At 42.2% G+C, this 26,267-nt stretch overlaps 1 protein-coding gene across 3 annotated transcripts in view; it reads left to right on the top strand.

Annotated features, from left to right (window-relative positions):
- Positions 1-4,828: 4,828 nt before the first annotated feature.
- The window catches only part of LOC129814911 (chemokine-like protein TAFA-2), a 187,479-nt gene continuing 166,040 nt past the window's right edge, over positions 4,829-26,267 (top strand). Inside the window, exon 1 of one of the 3 annotated variants that reach the window (XM_055868065.1) lies at positions 4,829-5,341. Coding sequence is in view for 2 of the 3 variants with exons in the window: in XM_055868064.1 (XP_055724039.1) it covers positions 6,072-6,106 (35 nt within the window). In the remaining variant the exon portion in view is untranslated. Of the gene's footprint in view, positions 5,342-6,016; positions 6,107-26,267 lie in introns of those variants that run through there. The other 2 variants (XM_055868064.1, XM_055868063.1) reach the window with 2 other exon arrangements.

Raw genomic sequence — 26,267 nt, 5'->3', positions numbered from 1 at the left:
ATCGGGGGAGAAGGATCTTGGTTAGGGAGGTGACCAAGAACCCAATAGTCACTCTGACAGAGTTCTAGTTCCTCTGTGGAGATGGGAAAACCTTCCAGAAGGACAACCACCTCTGCAGCACTCCACCAATCAAGCCTTTGTGATAGAGTGACCAGACGGAAGCCACTCCTCATTAAAAGTCACATGACAGCCCTCTTGGAGTTTGCCAAAAGCCACCTAAAGACTCTCAGACCATGAGAAACAAGATTCTCTGGTCTGATGAAGCCAAGATTTAACTCTTTGGCCTGAATGCCAAGCGTCACATCTGGAACAAACCTGGCACCATCCCTATGGTAAAGCATTTGGTGGCAGCATCATGCTGTGAGGATGTTTTTCAGCGCCAGGGACAGGGAGACTAGTCAGGATTGAGGAAAGGATGAACAGAGGAAAAACAGAGAGAACCTTGATGAAAACCTGCTCCAGAGCGCTCAGGACCTCAGACTGGGGCGAAGGTTCACCTTCCAACAGGACAACGACCCTAAGCACACAGCCAAGACAACGCAGGAGTGGCTTCAGGGCAAGTCTCTGAATGTCCTTGAGTGGCCCATCCAGAGCCCGGACTTGAACCCAATCAAACATCTCTGGAGAGACCTGAAAACAGCTGCGCAGCAACGCTCCCCATCCAACCTGACAGAGCTTGGGAGGATCTGCAGAGAAGAATGGGAGAAACTCCCCCAAAAATACTTGAGGCTGTAATCGCTGCCAAAGGTGCTTCAACAAAGTACTGAGTAAAAGGTCTGAATACTTGTGTAAATGTGATATTTCTGTTTTTTTATGATCAGGGGTAAAAAAAAACAATTTCTATAAATTTTAGAAAAAGTATGTAACCTAACAAAATGTAAAAAAAGTCAAGGGGTCTGAATACTCCCGAAGGTACTGTATATAGAAACAGCAACAGCCTATCAGAAGATTGCAGGCGTGGCTTATTGGTGGTGTGGCTTTCTGCTAGCTCCTTTTGGCCTCACGTGACAGGGAATGTCATCCCAGTTAATGTGCTCTGTTGTATTTTGTTCATCAACATTAAGCGTGTATACTGTCAGTTCTGCAGCCTTGTTAAATATATACCGAAGTATATGGACACCCCTTCAAATTAGTGGATTCAGCCATTTCAGCCACACCCATCAACCCAGGAACCTCCATGATGTTTTGACCTCCCATCATTATAATTGGATGAAGTGTAAACTCCGACATAGCCTATTAGCGATAAAGGTCACTCCAAACTAGGGCTGTGTCGATTATGGCATTTTGGGTAAGTATTCATTGTCATGCAAATGGCCACAGTTATTGACATAATTGTCATTTTTGTAGAATATTTGTTTTGCTTGTAATGCATCATAGTGCATCAATTAGCCAATCAGCGTTTCTCATTGAAATTTCCGACTTGCTAACGGGTGGAATGCTGCACGTATAACCACAACCAATTAGCAAGTGGGATATTTTCGAGTTTCCTAGTTCCAACTAGCACGTGAACGCATCATCCTTGAACTCCAACTTCTCCCACATGCTGACCTCTGACATCACCTACTAAGGAAATTACCTCGATAACAGCATTTTCGACATTAACAACAAAACATTATTAATAAATAACTATCTAGTAATGGTTTTTGAACTCCAATTGTGGTTTCTCAATGAATTTCCAACACTTCATATGTTTTTGGAACACTTCCCATGTGACATTACAAATGCGAAATCATGTTATCACATTAACATCACATAAGATCAAACTATCCCAAACCTTTGTAAGCAATGAAATGGTATGGGGCTTTTAAAGTAAGTGGTACGCTGTTCAGCTGTTCAGTATGCTGATCTTACTCCTGCGACACAGTCTGTAATATTCCCCTACACATTCAATACCTATAATACATCTCTGCACTTAGCAAAAGAGTGCCACCTGTACTGCTGTTTTAGTTCTCAGTTATTCTGACTATTTTATCATCATTGATTTAATTCATTTCTTTCAGCAATTGTAGGGTTTTCTGTGTAGTTTTCTAATGTTGGTGAGGCATATTATTATGTTTTTATGCTACTCCTGAATCACTATTATAAATATCTAATTGTTTTTCTTGAGGGAATAACATAAAGCTGAGATGTACTTTGAAGTCCAAAGTGTAGGAATACAGGTGAGCTCAGTTACTAACCCAGACATGGTAGCGTAGCAGGAAAATTGGAATGCAATGAACCAAGAGGTTGTGAGTTCAAATCCCAGGTAAGGACATGTTAAATAATAATTACTGTATAAATGAACATACAGTCTGTGGTCCGATACAACAGTGTTTTCAATGTACATACAGTATGTTAAAAGCACTGTCTGTGTATCATAACAACTCATTTTTTTTCGTTGGTGAATGACCTGTAAAATCTCATGTTAAAATTTGTGAAAGGTTATGTGATCACGTGAAAATTGACATGTTAAATATCATCATATAGTGTCCCAAAAACACATGGTTTCACATTATTTCACATTTCACAAAATGTGGAAATGTTACATGTCACATTTTCCACATGTGGAATCATCTGGTTTTCCGTAAGGGTTAACTGATGCTGCCACTGAATAAATGATGGACAGCTACATCCCAGAAGCCATTATGCCTCCTATTTGTCCTCCTGCACTTTTCTACTGGATGTCACACCGTCTTCATCACATCCGCGGTGAAGACAGGGAGGGGTTCAGGCAGAGGACTGCCTGGGGAGGAGTCGAGGAGGTTACTCCACTCAGGGCCTGTTATTTTAAGCAGAGACACCACAATCATTGCTCCTGTTTGGCCCGGGAGTTTTTCAGTGTTCTTTTCCCCCCTTCTCAAGGCGAGAGACAGCAGGGGCTGACAGTGTATGAGGGGTCACACAGAAGACTCATTAGTCACACTTTGCAGATCTACTCACTACTATCACTATTATTCAGAGCTAATGTCCTTCACTGAGATGTCAAATGCACATATTATAGCATCCCCATGGAATTTGCTTTAGCTACAGAAGTTGCCCGTTATGTGACCCCGGCAGATATTAGGAACAGTATTGAATGGCCATAAGGCTCCATGGCTATCCCTCTATGTGTTCAGCTTATAAAGACCTATGCTGGGGCCTCTGTGAAGTATGCCCATAATAAAGATGTGTGGGTATGCCTCAGGGGCTGGGATTGCATTGATCTTACCTCCCCATGCAGCTTGTGGAGCCTTACCTCATGGTTGAAGCCATCGAATCGCGTGACTTCATGAGAGCAGTGTGTCCACAGAAATGTGTGCGTGGTATGAGCTTCTGCTCCACTTACTGTGTAAATACACATTAGCACTGGAGATTAATGAGGTAATCTCCTTTAATTTATGTTTATTTATGTATGTGTGTGTGTGTGTGTGTGTGTGTGTGTGTGTGTGTGTGTGTGTGAGTTTGTTTCTGGTGAGGATCCAAAGCTCCCTGTTAAAACTACACCTTCTGGTAGGATTTGTGTTTTGATGGACACGTGTTTATCAAGTCGAGAAATCATGACCAAGCTGATGAGTAGTTGTCACACTGAAGCATTTGTAGGAGTAGGATCAGAGGAAGGGTCCTTTGTATGACGGCATAATGGAAAAGCATTACGCATTCTGTGAGGAGTGATGCCGTGTCTGTGGCCATGACGTCTGTAAGTTCCTTCAATAACGACACAGAGTATATGTAATACCGTTAGTCAATGATAATGGCCAGACGTCCCCCCCGCCCCGCCCCCACCACCAATCACGAATCATCAGTCATGCAGTGATTTTCATGACCTGCCCACTGGCTCTGTGCACTGTGCGCTTGTGTGTGTGTGCGTGCGTGCGTGCGTGCGTGCGCGCACATTCTCTGAGAGGTAGATGACTTGAGTTTATGATGATAACACTCTGAGGGTGTCCAAAAGCAATCAAAGTCAAATCCAAATGTTTGCCTCCTCTCTCCGCAGGCTATTTCAAAGCAGGATATTGATTATTCCGCCCATTCCTGTCTTTTGAGGCAGACAAAAGACAGCGCTTGAGAAATAGAGAGATAATGCAATTACTAAAGAGAGAGCTTTTTAGACTGAGCGGTAATGCTTTGGGAGGAGAGAGAGGGTGAGTCTCTGAGAGAAACGGGAGCGTACTCCCAACCTTAGAGTGTGTTAGGGACCTAATGCATATCAGAATACATCAGCTTCTCTCTGAAGATGTTTTCATGCAGACAAACAAACTCAGGGCTTCTCTGAAATCCTAACAAATAGTTTTTCCTTTTACTGCTTTGTGTTAAAGCCTGCCCAAGGCACCGCTTTTAACCTCTAATCTCATCAGTTTCCTCCAAACTGATAATGCCCAAGTCTGAGAATGCTGTTTTCTACTTTCCTTTGGGCTTCCTGAAGGCTATTGAAATGTGTTATACATGCAGTGTATATTAGCATACTTGCTTGGATGAGTTCAAACATTTGAAATGGAAAAGCTGAGGAATAAAAGTGTGTTTTCTCATCGAATCAGAGTTTATGTGCATCAGGGATAACATCATCCCACATTGACAGTAGACCTAGATCTGAGCGTTTTCAGAATTATATTTAGCCTACATGGTAATACATGTCTTAAATTATGCCATTCATTTCATTTTAATATGTGACAGTAGCAATTTCGTTGGCACCATATCATAGATACATAACATCTTCAATAAACGATCACATTTCAGGGGATAACTCTCATAGCCCATTATTATTCCCTTTATCATACATCTATTGCATGACGCCAAGGCGGCAAGTGAAAATGCCACTGAGTGGCGCCAAATCATTGAAGTAACGTTGTTTGAAATAATACACTTGTCTCAGGTGCGTATCCTGCTCTGCCTCCCGTTGCTAACGCTCCGACCCCTCATCTCAAATGCCTCGTCTGGAACGGCGAAGAAACACACCCCACAACAAGTTAACAAAACAATACTGGGTGAATTGCAACAATACTAATATGTTCTGGAGAAACAATGATTGACTATACGTTTTTGCATCCAAGCTGTCGCCCTTTTGCGGTTGGGAAGTTCTGAAAAAGCGCAAAAGGACCTGGAACTTTGGAAGATCTCCAGTTGCTTTCCACTCTACTGATCAAGCCGGTGGTCCGGTCGAGCTTTAAAGTCTATGCAATACATTTTAGACTTCTCTCGACTCAGGGATTTGTGCGCTCGGAAAGCTTGACTTCTACATAATTGTCCTAGGTTATGTTTTGTCGTGGTGGGCACCTTCATGCGATAAGGATATGGTATTTCTTTAACATTATCCTGGTTTTGTTTTTGACAATGGAAAGCAAATGAAAGGGGCAGTTCACGGGATTAATTGACAGCACAACGACAGGTAGGCTATGCGTCATTATAAATATATATTACATTTAATTTATCTAGGCTGCATAATTTTGCTAATGTGGAAATAATCTAGGCTACTTGGTGTTTTATATATCCTAATAATGAACGCAAGTGCTTATTGTGATCTTTATTTTCAAACGCATAAAACGTATGTGCACGGTATGGATAACACATTCTGTGGACTGAATATATGAATTTACAGCCATTTCTACATACTTACAAAATTAGACTTTGATACGTACTGAATCTTAAAAGCAATCTCACCGATGTTCAAATATCCTTGTTTGGGGCTGTTATGTTTTTTGTTTGTGAAAACTATAATTTTAAGTGCTTTATTTGTAAAAGGGATGCACGTAATCTACTGTCACAGATGGGGATCCAAACCAATACAGTCGTTATAAATAATGGTTGATGACAATACTGGTTCACGTCGGTCTAAATTCATGTCATCTAGCAAGGTGTTGGTATTGGTTTCTTCCCTTTAGCCTGTGCGTTAAAACACAGTGTTCCATATGGATAGCCGCATATTAGCCTACAGAATGTGCATGAAATGTGAGGATCAAAAGTTGGCACATGGTTATTCATACTTATTTTTCTCCCATGTTCACTGAATACTGTACATGAGTTGTGATGGGTTTCATTTCGATAATGAAATGAAAAGAAACATGAAGTAATTTTTTCCAGTGTATGGCACAGGTCCTGGTGCTGCTCCAATACAACTAATGAAGGTCTCTGAGGGGATAACTTCACTCAGAAGGTGAATCTCATAAGTGAGGCTGTTTATTAAAGAAATTTGAATAATTACAGCATGCAATGGCAGATGTCTTTTTCTCTTTCTTTCATTCTCGCTCTTGCTCTCTCTCTCTCTCTCTCTCTGTGTGCAACACAATTTTTGTGGTGCAGTTCAGGGAATATTTGATGCTAACACTGCTATGAAAACGCTTAACACAGAGACAAATGACTCATATGACTAATGCCTTTTGTTTTTAAACATTCAACTCAAAATCAAGCTTTTGATACATGTAAAATCAAATCTATTGTTTCTCAAAAGTTATTTGTTCTAGAACAAATGGTACCAGAAGTACCAGAAGGCCAAGCCTTAGTGGACAAAAACTATTTGTGTGTTGACAATTAGGAAAAGCTTAGCTCCTTATGCTAAGACACACTGCACATTGGAGGAGGCATTAGATCTGACTATTCACACGCTTTAAATGGGATTTTTCTCCTTTCTCTTCATGCTCTAACAAAGCAGCTGTCTGATTAAGGAGACAGAGGATTGTGGATTTGTATTTTGGGGACACAAACACTGTCCTCAGAGCTAATCAGCCTTGCTTTTCCTTGTCTGCCCCTGTAGATATTCATGATTATGCCACCACTCACAGCACAGTGGTGCACGTTCCTTCTCTCTCTCTCTCTCCTTCTCTCTTTCCACATCCTCTTTATCTCTGTCTATCTCCTTCCTAGTTCTCTATTCATCCATATGTCCTTCATCCATCCATATGTCCTTCATCCCCCTGACATGTGTTGTGCGGTCAACTGTCTATCTGCAATTAGTGCTATCATCTCATTTCATCCTGTGGAACACAGATGGCAATAACCTTACGGCTCCTGTTGCGCAGCGACGATACAACTCTGCTGTGATTAATTGAAGTCCCTCCAGAGAGTCAGAGGAGGTGTAGATCTTCCCTTTCACACCCGCTGACAGGCAACCCTTTACAGTGTTTTTATAGATTGCCGTATGTAGCCCCCGGAGTTGCTTGTGGTCCCACTGTTGTTCTGAGGGGGTTTTATTGGACTGTGTTATTGTATTGCTGACAGGCGGAGCAAAGGTCACCCTGGGACAGTTCAACTGCACTGGATGTAAACAATGCTGGACAATTAATGAGAATGGATTGGGTTTGTGGGTTCGGATGCTGGGTTGGTTGCTGAGGTGTCTATGATAGGTTTTGATCCAATTAGGCTCTCCCCTTTGGCCAATTATCCTGTAAAAGTGAAACTTGGTCAAATTGGGACACCTACGTTGGCGCCATTTGTTCCAAATCTGTACGAGCTAGACGTGTGATGAAAGTGGTTAAAAGTGGATATGATTGCACTGTAACTCGGTGCAGTGTTATAGTTGCAACAAGGTCTCACAGTCTCATGTCAGAATTAGACGTTACAAGTTGTTCAAAATGTCAAATTTAGAAGTGTTTAAGGTTAAATTCAGGCATTAACTCTAAAATCTTAAGGTTCTGCATTAACTCTGAATGGTTAAGGTAAGAGTTAAGGTTTGGGATAGGCTTTATTTTTTTAATATATAGCTGGATTTGAACATGCAACCTTTGGCACCAGAGGCAGATGCTTACCTAATTGAAGGTAACAGCGCTTCCATGCGTTTCCATGTCATCTTCCGACTTCCTCAGACATGGATGGACTTCGAGTGGTCAGAAGCAGTATGGCCAAGACCATTCTCCAATGGGAAGCTACAGTACTATCAAATAGAGGATGGCTCTTGCAGACCCATTTCAACCTTTCTCAGTGGCAAATATCATTTATTAAGCTTTATTTAAACAGGGGAAACAAGATGAGACAGAATCTCTTGTACAGTTGTGTCCTGTGATAGAACAAATAAAAACGACACAGCAATTAATAAGAATTTAAAACAAAATTAAAACAAATAAAAAGTACAAGATGGAGGTTAAAATGATTAAAATAAATAAACTGCTATATGAAAAACACACATTACAAAAAGCAATCCCAGTTTATAATATAAAGTTAATGTAATGTGCATTTAAACTGTCTTACAAGCACCAAAATATCTAACTGGAGTTCTCTCTGCAGTTCATTCCATGAGTGTGGAGCATGATATTCAAATGCCGTTTTGCCTAACTCCGGGGTATCTCTAGCACTAGCATGTCCTGTGACCGAGTCTGATAAATACTGTTTGACCACTGGATTTTTGAGTTAAGATAATTAGGAAGTTTGTAAGACAGCTTTATAGACAAATATCAACCAGTGTCTGGCCCTTCTAAAAGTCAGGGAGTCCCAGCCAACCGAAGTGTACAAAAGGCAATGATGTGTGCAAAAGTTTGCACCAGTAACAAAGCGCAACGCTGCATGATACACTGCATCCAATTTCTTCAGTACTGATGCTGATCCATGCATAAATAAAACATCACCATTATTAAGCACTGACATAAAAGTGGCCTGCACAATTTACTTTCTGTGATGACAGACAATATTTATTTGTATTAAAAAATCTAATTCTCAATTTCAGCTTCTTACAAGCTCAGTTACATGAGTTCTAAAAGAGAGATTATCATCTAACCAAATTCCAAGGTATTTATAGGTTGGAACACGTTCCAAAAGAGTGCCATCATGGGTAGCAATGTTCAGATTTTCCAATTGTATACCTTTGGATCATGAAAATACCATATACTTAGTTTAACTTGAATTAAGCACCAGCCTAAGATCTACAAGTGCATCTTGAAGTAATTAGTAAAAAGTTAAACTGCAGGAATGTAAGTGCTTGAGCGAGTGATAGGGCTGTGGCATATATTACTGTGTCATCAGCATAGAAATTAAAGGTGAATTTTTTTTCACTGAGTTACAGATATCATTTATGTATATAGTGAGTAATAAAGGACCTAAAATCGAACCTTGTGGGACTCCTTTGTGAAAAGTGACAAAATCTGATTTTACCCCATCTGCAATAATAGCTTGAAATCTATAACTGAGATAATTCTGAAACCACAAACATGTATCTGAGGCCAACCCCAGTGAGGTCAGTCTTTTCAGCAGAAGAGAATGATCAACTGTATCGAAAGCCTTTGACAGGTCAACAAACAAAGCAACACCGTTCAACTTCTTATCCAAAACTCTTACAATATCATTTACAACCAGTGTGGTAGCTGTAAGAGTACTGGGCCCCGGTCTAAAATCAGACTGAAATTTGTTCAGTATGCACTTGTCAGACAAGAAACAGCACAGCTGTACATTTATAGTCTGTACACGCTCTCTCTCTGTCTGTCTGTCTGTCTGTCTGTCTGTCTGTCTGTCTGTCTTTCCGTCCGTCCGTCCGTCCGTCCGATATTGTCCTGGTGCTAAAAGAGACATTGTGAGAGATACAGCAGCTAGGGTATGTTTTCATTTTTTTGGGTTAAAGAAGCCATCACATTGGCAACAAATAGAGGAGTCTGAGCGTGGCAGGCAGACAGAGCTGGAGCTGTGAACACTTGATATGCATGAGACCGCAGGTGATTTATAGAAGAAGAGACTATCAGGGATAAGAGGCTTGTGTCTAGTTTTAAGGAGAAACCCCTAGGCAGCATTTGTGTTCTCTTCCAGCCCTTGGCTGTCAGATTAATATGAAAAGACACTGTGCTCTGTTTGCATGCAGGAGACAAGCAAAATATGTATTTGGCATTTTCTGAATGTTGCACATTTATGTAGGCCATGTGAAGTCCAGCCAGAACTTGTACAATTAGCTTACTCAGTCACACTCAGGCAACCAGAACCAAAGATAATCTTAAAAAACAAAACATTGCACTGTTGGAGTTGTCAAAAAGCCTTGATAAACCAACTTACCATTTGAAAGATTTACATGTACATCTACGGTAGGGTGTCCACCCACTCTGCCCAGTGTGGGTGAAAACACGCTTAGGTGATGAAATTTCTGATCCAAAAAGTTGGATTTCGTAACCTAATACTCCAATAATAAGCACCGAGCTCTAGTGCCGCTTTCTCACAGCGACTTGAGGATTTTACACATTGTGGTGGTCGTCTGCAAAGTTGTTTCTGCAGGTCACAAAAAGCCCAATTTTCACAAACTGAATTAAATGTAAAAGGCTTTGAAATGAAAAAGCTTGCGGTATGATTAGTACTCCGTTGACATTTCACAGAGATATGCTTGTTTTTGTGTGAAATCCTTGAAAAAATAACCCAAATTTTTCATTAATATGAAAAGCGTATATTAAAATATGAAAATACTGGCCTCCATTGATTTAGTGACGCTTATTCTGTCTTTCATAGAAAGGTAAAAACTCCAATAACCTTCTAACCGATTATGAAAGAGACATGAGGTTTGTACTATTGGTTTTCTTCGAGGAGTATCTACACAAATAACATTATTTGACCCATTTGTCAAAACATGTGTTTTTGATTGGACACCCTATGTATTTCCCCTCAACTGACCCTACAAACATCATCTGCTGCATGTCACTTTCATGAGCAAAATCAGTACAGTACTGCAATGTCCTACTACACAGAAACGATCAATCATCAGAGATCAAAGATCAGAAGTGCACCCTCTATACATTTCTATGGAAAGCAGATTGTCATTTCTCCATGCAGCCTTTCTCCGCAGCTCGAGAATGAACGAGGAAACGAGTCGAGGTCAGATCATGGAAACGCGCCTGGTCGAGGTAGGATTCTGAAAGTAACACACGCGTTGTTTGACAAAGTAACTGTAATAATATTACCCAATTTCAAAATGTAACACTTTATTTTACGCCATTACTCCTAAAAGTAATCTGATTAGGTAACACGCTACTTTTGTAACGCATTACCCTCAACACTGGTCTTCACAAGGCAGCCAGCCATCCACAGTATTGCACCATATTTGAGCAGTTCAAAGCACTTGAGTGCAAGGCCTTGCCAGCTGTGTTCTTCATGGGCTAATAAGTTTAGGTGTGTCATATATCACGTTATACAGCATGTCCTGCCTCCCCGTGGAACCACTGAGGTGGATCCGACAGCATTTCAGGAGAATACCTAAGCTCCATCATGGCTAGCGAGAGAGTAGCAGTAGCAGCAGCATCATCGTGACACTGTACGCTCTGCTTTGTCGTGTGAGGAGGTGGGGGGAGCATATCCCATGGTTTATAGATGCCATTTAAAGGAGCATGCCCAAGCTTGGCTGGCTGCAATGAACTGTAACTGTAACAAAACACCAAGACAATAAACAAACAAATTGGTTGCCTGGGAGCCAGCAGTGTCCCAGTCACTATGGGCTAATGCTTATGCTGCATGCGGTGAAGGAAGATGGGTTGCTGCTGGCTGCTCCTCAGAGATTCGACTGTGAAACACAACTCCATCTTATATTTATTCCTGCTTATTTGGTGTCACTTTACTAATGTGTGTGTAAGATTGTGAGGGTGTGTTGTGTTTGCAATGGAGGGACTCCAGGTTTCTTTGTTACAGGTTTGTAAAATGGAGCGGATCTCAGTTGCATCTGTTGTCCAGCCAGTGTACCTGATGTGGCTGCAGATTGGAGTCCTGTGGGGGCCTATCACGTAAAGTTCATATGGCATTGTTGTGAAACGGCGGGTAAACAGCTTGCACAGTGCCCGGGGGGGGAGGGTGCCACATTGCATTCAACAGCTTTTTTTACCGTTTTGAATTTAGATTCCAAGTTATATCGTCTAATCCACTATGTGTATTTGGTTGCAACATTTGTCAACATTTGTAAAACATTTTGGCAACCAACTCATGTTTGGTTACAGTTAAAGTCAAATGAAGCAAGAAGGACATAATTCTCTGCCATAGCTCCACTACTTCCACCTAGCAGCACATACTGTAAAATAAAAAAATCCATTCCTTTTACCCAGAGGCGAAAGTAAGGTAGTATGGTCCAGTACGGCGTCCCAGCAAAATAAACAGTGGGGGTACACCGTACCGGTAAAACATGACCCTATCACAATAATTAAAACAACATGTCAAGAAAACTGTAGGCTATTACACCGCTTTTTAAAAATTACCGCATGTCAGAGGCATGGAAAATTTGTTAATTGATTTGAAAACGGGTGGTATAACCTACGCTCCAAAATGCATTTTGTCAAGGCAGAGATGAGTGGCCGACACCGAGACGCGCGCGGACAGCAATTGAGGCATACATTCTGGCCTAATGACAATCACCAAATGTCATTACACTTTTTGGTATTTTGTGTAACAGATGTCTCTATCCATTCACTACTGTTTGGAGGCTGGAAATATGTTGCTAGTGGATGAACGTGCACGGGTAGCTTAGTAAAGGAGCCCTTTGAAGTGATTGTTTGACAATCAGATTAAACCATTATGACTGGTTGTGTTTATGCCACAGTGAAAGGTAATACATTTTATAAGTTAAATGACAGATCTTTACGACTATGCCAACAGAAATCCTATTGAATTAATAGGGGTTCTATGTCATTCTATGATTAGGCTCATAAAATAAATTGTCCCGTACCGCGAATAAATGAATTCTACTTTCACCCCTGATTTTACCACATAACTGAGTTTCTCATATTGCCAATCCCCACCATATGAGGAACTACAGTACAATAAAGGAATTAGGGGAATGAGTGTGCAGGAGAATCCTCCATCCAGCCACTTGAAGTGGACAGCATTCAGCACTCAGCTGGAGTCTGAGCCCTGAATACCCAGCAGCTTCAGGACAGCTTAGGAGCTCACTCGCCCTTCTATAGAGGTGCCTTTCAGCACCTTTGGCAACCATTTCCCCATCCCCTTACCATCCCTATCCCCATCCCCTCCCTCTCCACTCGCCCCATTTGAGCATGTCGACATTTGGCAGCCCTCACTCCCAATACTTTACCATTGCAGTGAATTCCTATTAACTCATTCTCCATGGCAGCAGGCAGGACTAGAGTACCCAATCTCACTCTCCAAGCTTTTACGATCATCCCTGTGAAAGGCCTAGATTGGGGAATTGGAGCTTTGGAGAGGCCCAGTTCTACGCTGCGCTCCCTTTGAGAGGAAGAGAGTTGTCATTTTGTCATTTGTTTTTCTTAAACGCCAAAGGCTCCCTGGCAGAGACTTTTTTTCTTTCTCTTTCTGCTGCTGTTGTCAAGCTCCACCTCGTGCCTGTAATCATGAGGCTGCAATTTGGGCAGAAAATTAGAATTACGGGGTTTAGAAATTAGCCTGTTATTTTCTATGCTTGTTATTTCTTTGTTAAGGAAAGGGTGGGGGAAGTCGACCCAGCTCTGATTATAGTTCAGGGAATAAGATGCAATAAAACCTGGGATCATGTCAAAGTTCTCTCATTTAAGGGCATGAGTCCATGCGGTTGTTTCCTGCAAGTTCAAATGAACTGTTGTGACTCTGAGACTCTCCTATAAATTGGATTAGGGGATTGACTCCTCCACAGCAAACTGGGAAAAAAGGAAAGGGGTGTAGATTTCATGACCTAACACAAAGACTGTTCAAGTTTCTCATCATCAGATCCCTTTACGGAAGAGCTGGGACTTCAAAGAAATGCCTATCATCAAAAAGATTTACCCCGTGTCATTAAATATATTGTGCAGAGACTGTGTATACGCCTTTATCTATCTGTGGTACAAGATGGGAATGAGAAACAGAAATCAGACATAGTTTTATTGTTATCTTTCTGAAGATAGAATTAGCTGAAGGGCAACTTCATTTCAGTTCCTCGCTTTGATCCAAATCTTTTTTTCTGGTTATGTAAGCTGAACAAAAACATAAACACAACCTGCAACAATTTCAAAGATTTTATTGAGTTATAGTTCATTTAAGGAAATCAGTCAATTGAAATAAATAAATTAGGACCTAATCTATGGATTTCACATGACTGGGAATACAGATATGCATCTGTTGGTCACAGACATGTCTGTGGAATGTTTTCCCACTCCTCTTCAATGGCTGAGCAAATTCTGCCAAATTCTCCAAAACGACGTTGGAGGTGGCTTATGGTAGAGCAATTAATATTCAATTCTGTGGCAACAGCTCTGGTGGACATTCCTGCAGACAGCATGCCAATTGCACACTCCCTCAAAACTTAAGACATCTGTGGCATTGTGTTGTGTGACAAAACTACAATTTTTAGAGTGGCCTTTTATTGTCCGCAGCACAAGGTGCCCCTGTGTAATGATCATGTTGACTAAATCAGCTTCTTGATATGCCACACCAATCAGGTGTTTGGATTATCTTGGTAAAGGAGAAATACTCACTAACAAGGATGTTAACAAAGTTGTCCACAGAATTTGAGAGAAATAAGCATTTTGTACATATGGAACATTCCTGGGATTTTTTTTTTCAGCTCATGAAACATAGGACCAACACTTTACACTTTGCGTTTATATTTTTGTTCAATATGTAATTGTACTAGAGCCCTGCACGGGCATGAATTTTAAGCCCTATCCATGTCTGGGACATGGCCCGATTTCTTTTGACAAATTTACGGCCCGAAAACACAAATAACTTCCTTTGTAAGCTGCTCCTCTATGTCTGACACTAGCTCGCTGCATGCAGCTCACTCTGCACGCACTCTGCTCATGGTGGCAATGTCTGTGAGTATCCATAGCAATGACTCCGCTTGGGCTGCGCTGCTCAATGAAGACACACGAGGCAGCAGTTCGCTGTCTTTTCGTCACTCTAAACCGACAAAACTCAAGGAACATGATTATCTGTGAAGTAGTCTCTCCTGTCTTATATTTGATGAAGTTGAAGCACTTCTGACACCACGTTATGATCTTAGTCAGATAGGACTGTACACACGCAAATGGCTCAGCTTCAAAATGTTAGTGATCAATTTAGTGATACTCGAGCTCTGGCCATACCTTAACCTGATGTATAATGCCAGGGTCCGTCGGGCTCGAGTCGGTAGCAGAGCTCTAACTTGTACTACATTCTGGGGACCAGGGTTTCCTTTTATATGTCCAGTCATTGCACAACCATTCTAAATACAATTGCGTGATGGCCACCATTTTTTTATTTTGGTAATTGAAGCTTGCCTCCCATTTGCCATTCAAGTGCATTGGCAACAGTAGGCAGGCTATCAGCGTGTTACCCACCACTTCGCAATGTAAGCTGGAGGCAGTACGCGTTTTGAAAAACATATACTTAATTGTTTAAAAACCTGAACGTTTTAGTTCATGTTATGAGGCAGAAACATGGAGGGAAATGTTTTATAAAGACTAGCATTTCCCTCCTATTCTGTATCAACTTTCTTCCGTTGTCCAGAGTCATATTAGCGACCCATCCTAGTTGTGGCGTCTTTATAAATAGATCAATAGATTCCCCCCTCTTTCTAAGTTTCTAACAGAGATGTTCATATCTGACATGTGGAATTGCTCCCATCAGAGGGCACTGTTTAGAATTGTATTTTGGCAAATTACGTTTTATTGGCTGCTTCATTACAGGAGATGTTCTGTTAAGATGGGTTACCATAATCTAAATGTGACCTCTGTCATTCTGAGCACTGTGAGTGAATGCCCTAACAGGTGACGAAGCAAATGCATATGGGTCCAGCACATTTCTCAAATGGCGGTAATCAGAGGTGTGGACTTGAGTCACATGACTTGGACTCGAGTCAGACTCGAGTCACAAATATGATGACTTGCAACTCGACTTTGACTTTAACACCAATGACTCGTGACTTGACTTGGACTTGAGCCTTATGACTCGACCTGACTTGATACCCTCGCCAAGCCCAAATATAAAAAATTATGCTATTAAAAAAAGTGTGCAGCGCATCAACTCTTCATTTAACGGATTACAGTTTGAATCCGACAGCAGACAATCAAATTGTGCCAGCTGAGAAAAGGTTGTGTGTGGCAGTGCAGAGGAAGATCGGCGGGTGAATTCAGATGGAGCCCTTGGAACGATGATACCAAAAATTTCGGATATAAAGACAATGCTGAGGCGCAACAATTTCCAACTTAGTTCGACATTTGAAGCTGCACAAAGAACGGTAAGTCGTGGCTAATATAGCCGACAGATATTAGATTTGAATACTTTACTAGTGTATCATGTAGGCTAACGTAATGTTAAATTAATGAGCCTCCACACAGTCAATCAATGCGGGAACGTGATCATTGCACCCAAGATTGAGCTACAACTGGCTAGGCAGTTGGTAGCCTAAATCCTGCCTGATGTTACTGCTGTTCCTAAAACCATTGACATACATTAGCCTACTGTAACCACACAGAGAGATTGTGTGTTAAGGTTGGGCGATTGTGTACAAGCCTACACCGCCCGATTGCGCCCCATAGCGATCCTCAATAGTCGATCGCTATGGGGGGGTGGGTGGGGGGTCTTTCTCATGGCTACCCATGTATTTCCATGGAAATATAACGTTTATTTGGAAAGGTATAAATATATAGATGTTTTTAAAAGCATTCATGATTTGCGTAAATGTAAAATACTAACTATAAAAATATGAAATGTTATTACATTTGGTGAAGAGCACATTATGACTTGTTTAGGACTCAAAACTCAAAGTTTAGGACTTGAGACTTGCCTGTCTTGACTTGGGACTTGAGTACTAAGACTTGAGACTTACTTGTGACTTGTAAAACAATGACTTGGTCCAACCACTGGTGGTAATTTGAAATCTTCCCGGTCACATTGTCCGGCGCCACATTTTCCTAACATAAACCCTGCTGGGGATGCATCCTTTCATAGTTTGTTTAAAATAATAGCCTATTTGATTGAATTCAAAATGCATGTAATACTTTGTGTACGTTAGGTTTTGACTAACCTTACGTTGCAGGTGTAAAATAAACGCCTGGAACTGAAACTAAAAAAAACTGTCAGGGGAGGTTTTCTTCTGCACTGTTCAACCAATCTAGTAATAGTGGAGGAGAAGTTAAGATGCGGTGTCGCCTTGTTAACCTCCAAAAGTGGAAGTCATCACAAGCTCTCTTTCCGTTTCCCCTGCAGAGGCTAGGTTTGACAGACAAGCATTCCAGTTGCCTACACTCTAAACATGTATTGTCATAATGCAATAGGAGAGAAATGATGTTGAGAAGTAGCATGTATGAGTTAGGAACTTAATACGTTTACAATCATGGAGGATAGACAGGATAACCAACAAGATATCACGGTTTTACCATGTTGACGTTTAGGTGAATGCACCAATTTGTAAGTCGCTCTGGATAAGAGCGTCTGCTAAATGACTTAAATGTAAATGTAAATGTATCCACGTGTCTCCAAAATTCAAATTTCGAAGTTAAGGGTTACGTTTTGGGATAGGGTTAAAACATTTATTTTTATAAACAAGTGTCTACCATTGGGATCGTGTGACCTTCAGATCCGGAGTCATGAGATTACGCCCATCCACGACGTCCTAGCAGAACTCAAGTTTACTTGATGGTATAACCGCTCACAGTGGCCGGTTTTGAATGCATTTCCCAACTTCCTCAGGATATAGACAGACGTACAATTGTGTACTCAATCTTGAGCGATCTCGCTGGGGTAACAATGATGGAAAATGTGCATTCTTTTTTCCACAGCATTTCCTTTGCCAAATGACAGAAACTGCTAAATGATTAGTCAATTGTATCTCTCTCTCTGTCTCTCTGTACAGTGTGCAGTTGACAAATTTTTCTTGAGCTTTGTAGTGAGAGAAGGGTGAAAAGGAGGAGAAAATTAAGAAGCGAGGGGAGAGGCAGCTCTCAGCTTTGCAGCTTAGAGGCTGCTCACATCATAAAAGCCTGATATCTCCTCTCATCTTCTCCATCGGTCCCTCTCTGTGTTTTATCCCCAGCCCTGTGTGAGCACTGCATGTGAGGCCTGCTAGTATCTGCGGTGTCACTGTGTTGTCAGTACGATCAGTGTTTACTCTCAAAGAGTTCAAGGCACTTCAGATGGATCTATCGTAAAGCAAACGTGATCCTCTTCTTTCTCTGGAGAAAAGACAACACAGATGTGCTATTTTTGCGCCTTCCAGATTCCGTTCTTCTCTGTGGATGTCAGTAGAGTGGAAAGCAGCTGTCAGTCAGAAGGGCAGTGGGTTCTCCTCTCCGCCTATTTTCAACCTCCTGTCACAGAGTTCAGCTGCCATGGATTGACAATAAATGCTCCCCTTTTACCATTGTAAAAAGCTGTGTTTTACATTTATATCAGAAAGACTCAAGTTCAACCACATCTGCATTTGCATACAAGCACAACAGTGAGAGTAATTGATTATCCATGTCAGTTCCCACTAGATTAAACATGGGTAGGAAAGATATCAGATTAAAGATTGGCCATGATGATTCACCACAGCAAATCCTGTTGGGGGGGGGTACTCACTTAATTAGCATTTGTAACTTTTTGGGGTGACTTTTTGGCCCTCCACCTTCCATAATTAGTAACATAATGGACATGTTTTCTCCAGTTCACATCCCCCTCCCTTGGCCCTAATTCAGTGTTTCCCAAACTCTGTCCCGGGGACCTCAAGGGGTGCACATTTTGGTTTTTGCCCTAGATCTACACAGTTGATTTAAATAATCACCTCATTATTAAGCTTGCATTATTTGAATCAGCTGTGTAGTGCTAGGGCAAAAAACAAAACATGCACCCCTTGGGGTCCCCAGGACAGAGTTTGGGAAAAACTGCCCTAATTCATCTAAACTTTTAAAGCAGGGGCCTCAATTATTCATGTCCCCACGGTGGCCCCTTCCTCCCTGGGTACAACTCGAGCAGAGTGAGTCTGGATGGACATGCTGCCAGGCCTCTCATTAATTGATGCCACAGTCGGTGCCCCAACTCTCCTTCAGTAATGCACTCTCCTTCTCCTGTTTCCCTCCCTCTGATACCATGTCTTGTCTCTCTCCCTGACAGAGGGATGAGGGGTTTTCAGAGGCGGTGTTGCGTCATGATACTCTTCGGGGTGATTGTAAAGTGTGTTTTTCCCTCAAACCTCAAGGGAACCCAGGCCTCTCTGTACGATGAGGGGTGATATTGGAAGAGAGCATTTCCAACAATGGTCAGACTACAGGAGTGTCAGTAGACAGCTTTTTTCTTTCCTTCTCTTTTTTTGGTAGACTTTCTGCCCTCCTTTTTATTCCAGGTCCTGGAATAAAAGAGCCAGGTCCTACACTCATCCTCCTGTCAGTCTGGCATGGAGGTGGTTACTGAACCTTCTTTTCTGCAATTGTAAAAAGACCCAAAGTATTTTTACAATTGTAGAAATAAGAGTAAAAACAAAACAACATCAGACTAAACAAAAACCTGAACAAAGAGAGGGCTGGGCTCAAGGAAGGGAAAGAGTGTGATGTATCAGTGTATGGGGAGGATAGGGTTGGGGTTAGGATACGAACCCAGTTTAGGGTAAGGGTTGGGATTGGGGTTAGGATACGAACCCAGTTTAGGGTAAGATGTGGGATTGGGGTTAGGATACGAACCCGGTTTAGGGTAAGATGTGGGATTGGGGTTAGGATACGAACCCGGTTTAGGGTAAGGGTTGGGATTGGGGTTAGGATACGAACCCAGTTTAGGGTAAGGGTTGGGATTGGGGTTAGGATACGAACCCAGTTTAGGGTAAGGGTTGGGATTGGGGTTAGGATACGAACCCAGTTTAGGGTAAGATGTGGGATTGGGGTTAGGATACGAACCCAGTTTAGGGTAAGATGTGGGATTGGGGTTAGGATACGAACCCAGTTTAGGGTAAAATGTGGGATTGGGGTTAGGATACGAACCCAGTTTAGGGTAAGATGTGGGATTGGGGTTAGGATACGAACCCAGTTTAGGGTAAGATGTGGGATTGGGGTTAGGATACGAACCCAGTTTAGGGTAAGATGTGGGATTGGGGTTAGGATACGAACCCAGTTTAGGGTAAAATGTGGGATTGGGGTTAGGATACGAACCCAGTTTAGGGTAAGATGTGGGATTGGGGTTAGGATACGAACCCAGTTTAGGGTAAGATGTGGGATTGGGGTTAGGATACGAACCCAGTTTAGGGTAAGATGTGGGATTGGGGTTAGGATACGAACCCAGTTTAGGGTAAGGGTTGGGATTGGGGTTAGGATACGAACCCGGTTTAGGGTAAGGGGTAGGGTAAGGGTTTGGGTTAGGTGGTGCTCAGTATGGTGGAGAGAGAGAGGGGGAGGGGGGGTGTAAGGTTAAGCCTTGTCAAAGATATGGGGCTTTAGGAGGGACTGAATGATGGTCATGGACTCAGAGTCATGGATGGCTGGAGGGAGTTCCAGAGCCTAGGAGCAACCCTGGAGAAGGCCCCGTCGCCAAAGCTCTGGAGCATGGGCCTGCTGTGGTGGAACAGAGTGTGCGTGGGGCTTTGGAGGTCAGAAGGGGGGTCTTGTAATCAATACGTTGGGAGACAGAAAGCCAGTGGAGTTCATGATGCGCTGCCAGGACTTAGTGTGGTTGAGGAGTTGGTCTGCAGAGTTTTGAACCATCTGCAGCTTATGGAGGGAGCTTGAGTTGATGCCAGAGTGGTGAGTTGCGGTAATCAACACAGGAGGAGATGAATGCATGTATGAGAGTTTCAGTGGCAGGAGAGGGAGGACCTGACTTGGCAATGTTGCGTCCTTTGTTGTGTGTGTTCCCAAACAAGGACCAGTTGCGCTGTGAGGTGGCTGTTGTTGATGGGATTTGGAGAATGATGGAGGCAACAGGGGAAAGAGCCTCAGATCCACAAAGTCCCTTCTACCAGGTGGCTGATGAGATATGTTGGCACGACTGCCATACTGCATCTCCATCCCAAAGCCCTTGCTTGGAAGTTTACTTCGCCAGACTGCCAAGAACCTTGCCCTCTTCCAGGCCAAGGTGGCGAGACACGGCGAGACACCATAGGCCTTGTTGATCTCTGCACCAGACAGGATGCTCTTGCCAGTATACTTGGGGTCCAACATGTACACTGTGGCGTGTATGGGCTTCAGGCAGAAGTCTTCACGCTTCTTGATGTCATTCAGAACTGCAGTTTCCTTTGCTTGGAGCAACAGCAAAGTCGGCAGAGCAGTACAGGTTTCTTCATCAGACAGGATGTCATTGTCTCCCTCAATCCGTGCAATGGCTACTGCAATAGAATTCAGGAGTTTCAGGCTGCTAACCACTCTCTCCCAAAATACATAATCCAGGAGGATCCTCTTGATGGGGCTGTCCATAACGGCAGACTGTGAAATGGCCATTTCTTGGAGAGACTCCTTCCCCTCCAGGAGACTGTGAAACATGATGACAACACCACCCCAACGGGTGTTGCTGGGCAGCTTCAATGTGGTGCTCTTATTCTTCTCACTTTGCTTGGTGAGGTAGATTGTTGCTGTAACTTGATGAGCCTTCACATACCTAACCATTTCCTTGGCTCTCTTGCAGAGTGTATCCATTGTTTTCAGTGCCATGATGTCCTTGAGGAGCAGATTCAATGCATGAGCAGCACAGCCAATGGGTGTGATGTGAGGGTAGGACTCCTCCACTTTAGACCAAGCAGCCTTCATGTTCGCAGCATTGTCTGTCACCAGTGCAAATGCCTTCTGTGGTCCAAGGTCATTGATGACTGCCTTCAGCTCCTCTGCAATGTAGAGACCGGTATGTCTGTTGTCCCTTGTGTCTGTGCTCTTGTATCATACTGGTTGAGGTGTGGAGATGATGTAGTTAATTATTCCTATCCCACAAACATTCGACCACCCATCAAAGATGATTTCAATACAGTCTGCTTTCTGTATCATTTGCTTGACCTTCACTTGAACTTTGTTGAACTCTGCATCCAGCAAATAAATAGATAAAGCATGTCTGGTTGGAGGGGTGTATGCTGGGCGAAGAACATTCAGAAATCTCTTCCAATACACATTGCCTGTGAGCATCAGAGGTGAACCAGTTGCATACACAGCTCGAGCAAGACATTCATCAGCATTTCTCTGACTACGTTCCTCGAATGAGTCAAAAAAACTTCTGATTCCAGGAGGACCATGAGCTGTTGCTATTGATAAGGTGTCTGATTCATCATTTTCACCTCGAATAGAAGTAGAGGGATTTTTGTCAGAGGTTGCTTGTTGTGGGCACTGAGGGAACTTTATGCACTTGGCTGGATGATTCTGCATCTTTGTTGCATCCTTTCTTCACATATGATTTAGCATAGTATACAAATGTATACAGCTTTCCTTCTACATTAGCTACAGTGAAATGTCTCCACACATCAGATAGTGCTCGTGGCATTTGTAAAAAAGAAAATGATACAATTCCATGTACAGATAAATAGTTAAGCAGTTAGATTAAACAACTCCTTTGTAAGATACATGTTTTAAAATTAAACATGTATGGAAACAGGTGAATTAACAGTCCTCAGTTAGCAGGCTCAAGCAAGCTAAAACCCACATGACAGCAAAATCTAACCAGCAGAAATTGTTAGAAATTATTTAAACGCACTTTGCTGTAGGCTACTATATACTAGTTAACAAAAAATCATGTTTGTCATATAAAATATATTCACCCACCCAGTATTGTAATCAAAACTTACCAGAACGCATGCAGTCCTTGGCTCAGACAGTGTAGTAGTGTGGGCTCAGTAGCATCTCATTAGTGTGCAAGATCTTGAGAATCATCTGTACATGTGATGGAAGAGTGCACTGCACATGTGATGGTAGAATACACTGGCCATGCAGAATTGGGGATAGTTTAACCAAACATATGCCACAAGACCTAGAATTGCCTTATGTGTATCCCACAAAAAAGGTTCACTGTTATAAGCTAACTTTTTTTAATGAATTTAAGCAAAATTTCTCAAATTCCCAGGCTTAACTTCCCATGGAAAATTTCCAGAAATGTCCCGGAAAGTTTCAGACCCTCTGCAACCCTCGCCAGAAGAGAAAAATAAGCACGGGCCGTGGAAGAGTGAAATAGGTTAATTGGATAGGTATTCCAGAGGGAGGTATGGTGAGGAAAATCCAATCTAGATACATTCCTAAAGAAATAATCCAGAGCTGGGTCAGGGAACCAGGAGGCCAGCGATCAGAGGAAGAATTCAGGCAGGTGGAGGTGATCGTAGCAGTCCAGACTCAAAGGTAGGCAACTAGCAAGCTAGCTAGCACTTATAAACCAACGTTATAAAAGTCACAAAACTCCGGTAACCCTACTTCACAAACAACAGGCCGAAAAGTAGACAAAAACAAACACTTAATGAAAAAACTGACGAAGAACTAACAAATCAATGTTAACGAGTGAACACTGTTACTAAACACAACACCAGCAGATACTCTCGCCCGGAAATGACGTGGACATTTCGAACACCACAGCAACATTAACAATGACCTCTCTTAGTGACAGTCGGCATGATAATCGACAAAAAATCAATTTATGGTGTTTAGGTTAGTAGCTTAAGGTGCATATCTGTAACCATAGATTACACAGCAAAATCATCGATCGCGCCCAGAGAGCCATAAGTATTTTCTTTGAGTGGTTCTTCCGTTGTGTGGGTAATGTTAGCCCCCATAATGAGACTGAGAGGAAATATGGCCCCCGCCCTAACTCTTACTGAGACTAATTGTTCTGCTTTTAAAAGACATTAAAGATGCTGTCATGGACGCAGTGTTTGTTCGTGTGTGCATGCGTGTTGCTTTGAAACACAAACCCACAGTAAGAAGGCAGACGCCTACTCTTCAGTGCAGGCCTGACCACTGTATTAAGAACTGTGCAAGAAATCAATTCAGGAAATATAGAGGCAATTATTTTGTCTCCCACACATGCTGACAAAACAAGAGCCAATGTAGGCGAGGAACTGCAGAATTAAAGAGGGAAATAAGTCTCTGTGGGCTGGGGACTGCGCATGCATGTGGGTGATTGTACATCTTGGCGAGTCTAATTAATGAAGTGTGTGAACTGATTGTCTCGTTAAAACCACCAGTTATTTTATTATCCAGTCCCATAATAGGAGAGGAGTACCAGGCCATATGAAACAGGAACCTTATAATGATAGGGAATTTCGTAATGGATATTGCCATTAATAAACCATGCTACATTTTGATACTATTTTGGTGCTTGATGCTACCTTTTCTGACAGCTGGTTAAGATAACATACTGTGTGTGATCTGTATGTCTTTCTGTGCTGATTAACATAGCTGTTTGGGTAACCAAAGTACAATGACCTGTCGAAGTGTAAATGACCATTGCAGTATTTATTTATAAAATAAATCAGCTTTAATACTGCAGATAGATTATAGCTTCCATTAGTGTAATTGTCTGCATCATTTCCAATCCCCCATATATTTTTTTTGTAAATATATATATACAGTGCATTCGGAAAGTATTCAGACCCCTTGACTTTTTCCACGTTTTGTTACATAACACTGTATATACAGTACCACTGTTGGCATTCTCTCAACCAGCTTCATGAGGTAGTCACCTGGAATATATTTCAATTGACAGGTGTGTCTTGTAAAGTTAATTTGTGGAATTTCTATTCTTAATGCGTTTGAGCCTATCAGTTGTGTTGTGACAAGGTAGGGCTGGTATACAAAATATATGACATATTTGGTAAAAGACCAAGTCCATATTATGGCAAGAACAGCTCAAATAAGCAAAGAGAAATGACAGTCCATCATTACTTTAAGACATGAATGTCAGTCAATTCTGAACATTTCAAGAACTTTGAAAGTTTCTAAGAGTGTAGTTGCAAAAACAATCAAGCGCTATGATGAAACTGGCTCTCATGAGGACCGCGACAGAAAAGGAAGACCTAGAGTTACATCTGCTGCAGAGAATAAGTTCATTAGAGTTACCAGCCTCAGAAATTGCAGCCCAAATAAATGCTTCACAGAGTTCAAGTAACAGACACATCTCAACATCAACTGTTCAGAGGAGACTGCGTGAATCAGGCCTTCATGGTCGAATTGCTGCGAAGAATGCATTACTAAAGGACACCAATAATAAGAAGAGACTTGCTTGGGCTAAGAAACATGAGCAATGTACAATAGAAATCTGAGTGGAAATCTGTCCTTTTGTCTGATGAGTCCAAATTTGAGATTTTTGGTTCCAACCGGTGTGTCTTTGTGAGACGCAGAGTAGGTGAACGGATTATCCCCGCATGTGTGGTTCCCACTGTGAAGCATGGAGGAGGAGGAGGTGTGATGTTGTGGGGGTGCTTTGCTGGTGACACTGTCAGTGATTTATTTAGAATTCAAGGTACACTTAACCAGCATGGCTACCACAGCATTCTGCAGCAATGCACCATCCCATCTGGTTTGCGCTTAGTGGGACTATCATTTGTTTTTCAACAGGTCAATGACCCAACAAACCTCCAGGCTGTGTAAGGGCTATTTGACCAAGAAGGAGAGTGATGGAGTGCTGCATCAGATGACTTGGCCTCCACAATCACCCGACCTCAACACTATATGGATGGTTTGTGATGAGTTGGACTGCAGAGGGAAGGAAAAGCAGCCAACAAGTGCTCAGCATGTGTGGGAACTCCTTCAAGACTGTTGGAAAAGCATTCCAGGTGAAGCTGATTGAGAGAATGCCAAGAGTGTGCAAAGCTGTCATCAAGGCAAAGGGTGGCTACTTTGAAGAATCTTAAATCTACACTTTTTTGGTCACTACATGATTCCATATGTGTTATTTCATAGTTTTGATGTCTTCACTATTATTCTACAATGTAGAAAATAGTAAAAATAAAGAACAACTCTTGAATGAGTAGGTATGTCAACTTTTGACTGGTACTATATACACTGCTCAAAAAAATAAAGGGAACACTTAAACAACACAATGTAACTCCAAGTCAATCACACTTCTATGAAATCAAACTGTCCACTTAGGAAGCAACACTGATTGACAATAAATTTCACATGCTGTTGTGCAAATGGAATAGACAAAAGGTAGAAATTATAGGCAATTAGCAAGACACCCCCAAAAAAGGAGTGATTCTGCTGGTGGTGACCACAGACCACTTCTCAGTTCCTATGCTTCCTGGCTGATGTTTTGGTCACGTTTGAATGCTGGCAGTGCTCTCACTCTAGTGGTAGCATGAGACGGAGTCTACAACCCACACAAGTGGCTCAGGTAGTGCAGTTCATCCAGGATGGCACATCAATGCGAGCTGTGGCAAAAAGGTTTGCTGTGTCTGTCAACGTAGTGTCCAGAGCATGGAGGCGCTACCAGGAGATGGGCCAGTACATCAGGAGACGTGGAGGAGGCTGTAGGAGGGCAACAACCCAGCAGCAGGACCGCTACCTCCGCCTTAGTGCAAGGAGGTGCACTGCCAGAGCCCTGCA

Source organism: Salvelinus fontinalis, chromosome 18 (assembly GCF_029448725.1).
Source record: "Salvelinus fontinalis isolate EN_2023a chromosome 18, ASM2944872v1, whole genome shotgun sequence".
NCBI classification, from domain to species: Eukaryota; Metazoa; Chordata; class Actinopteri; order Salmoniformes; family Salmonidae; genus Salvelinus; species Salvelinus fontinalis.
The sequence above is the reverse complement of the archived record's forward strand: the minus strand, read 5'-3'. Positions and strand labels throughout refer to the sequence as shown.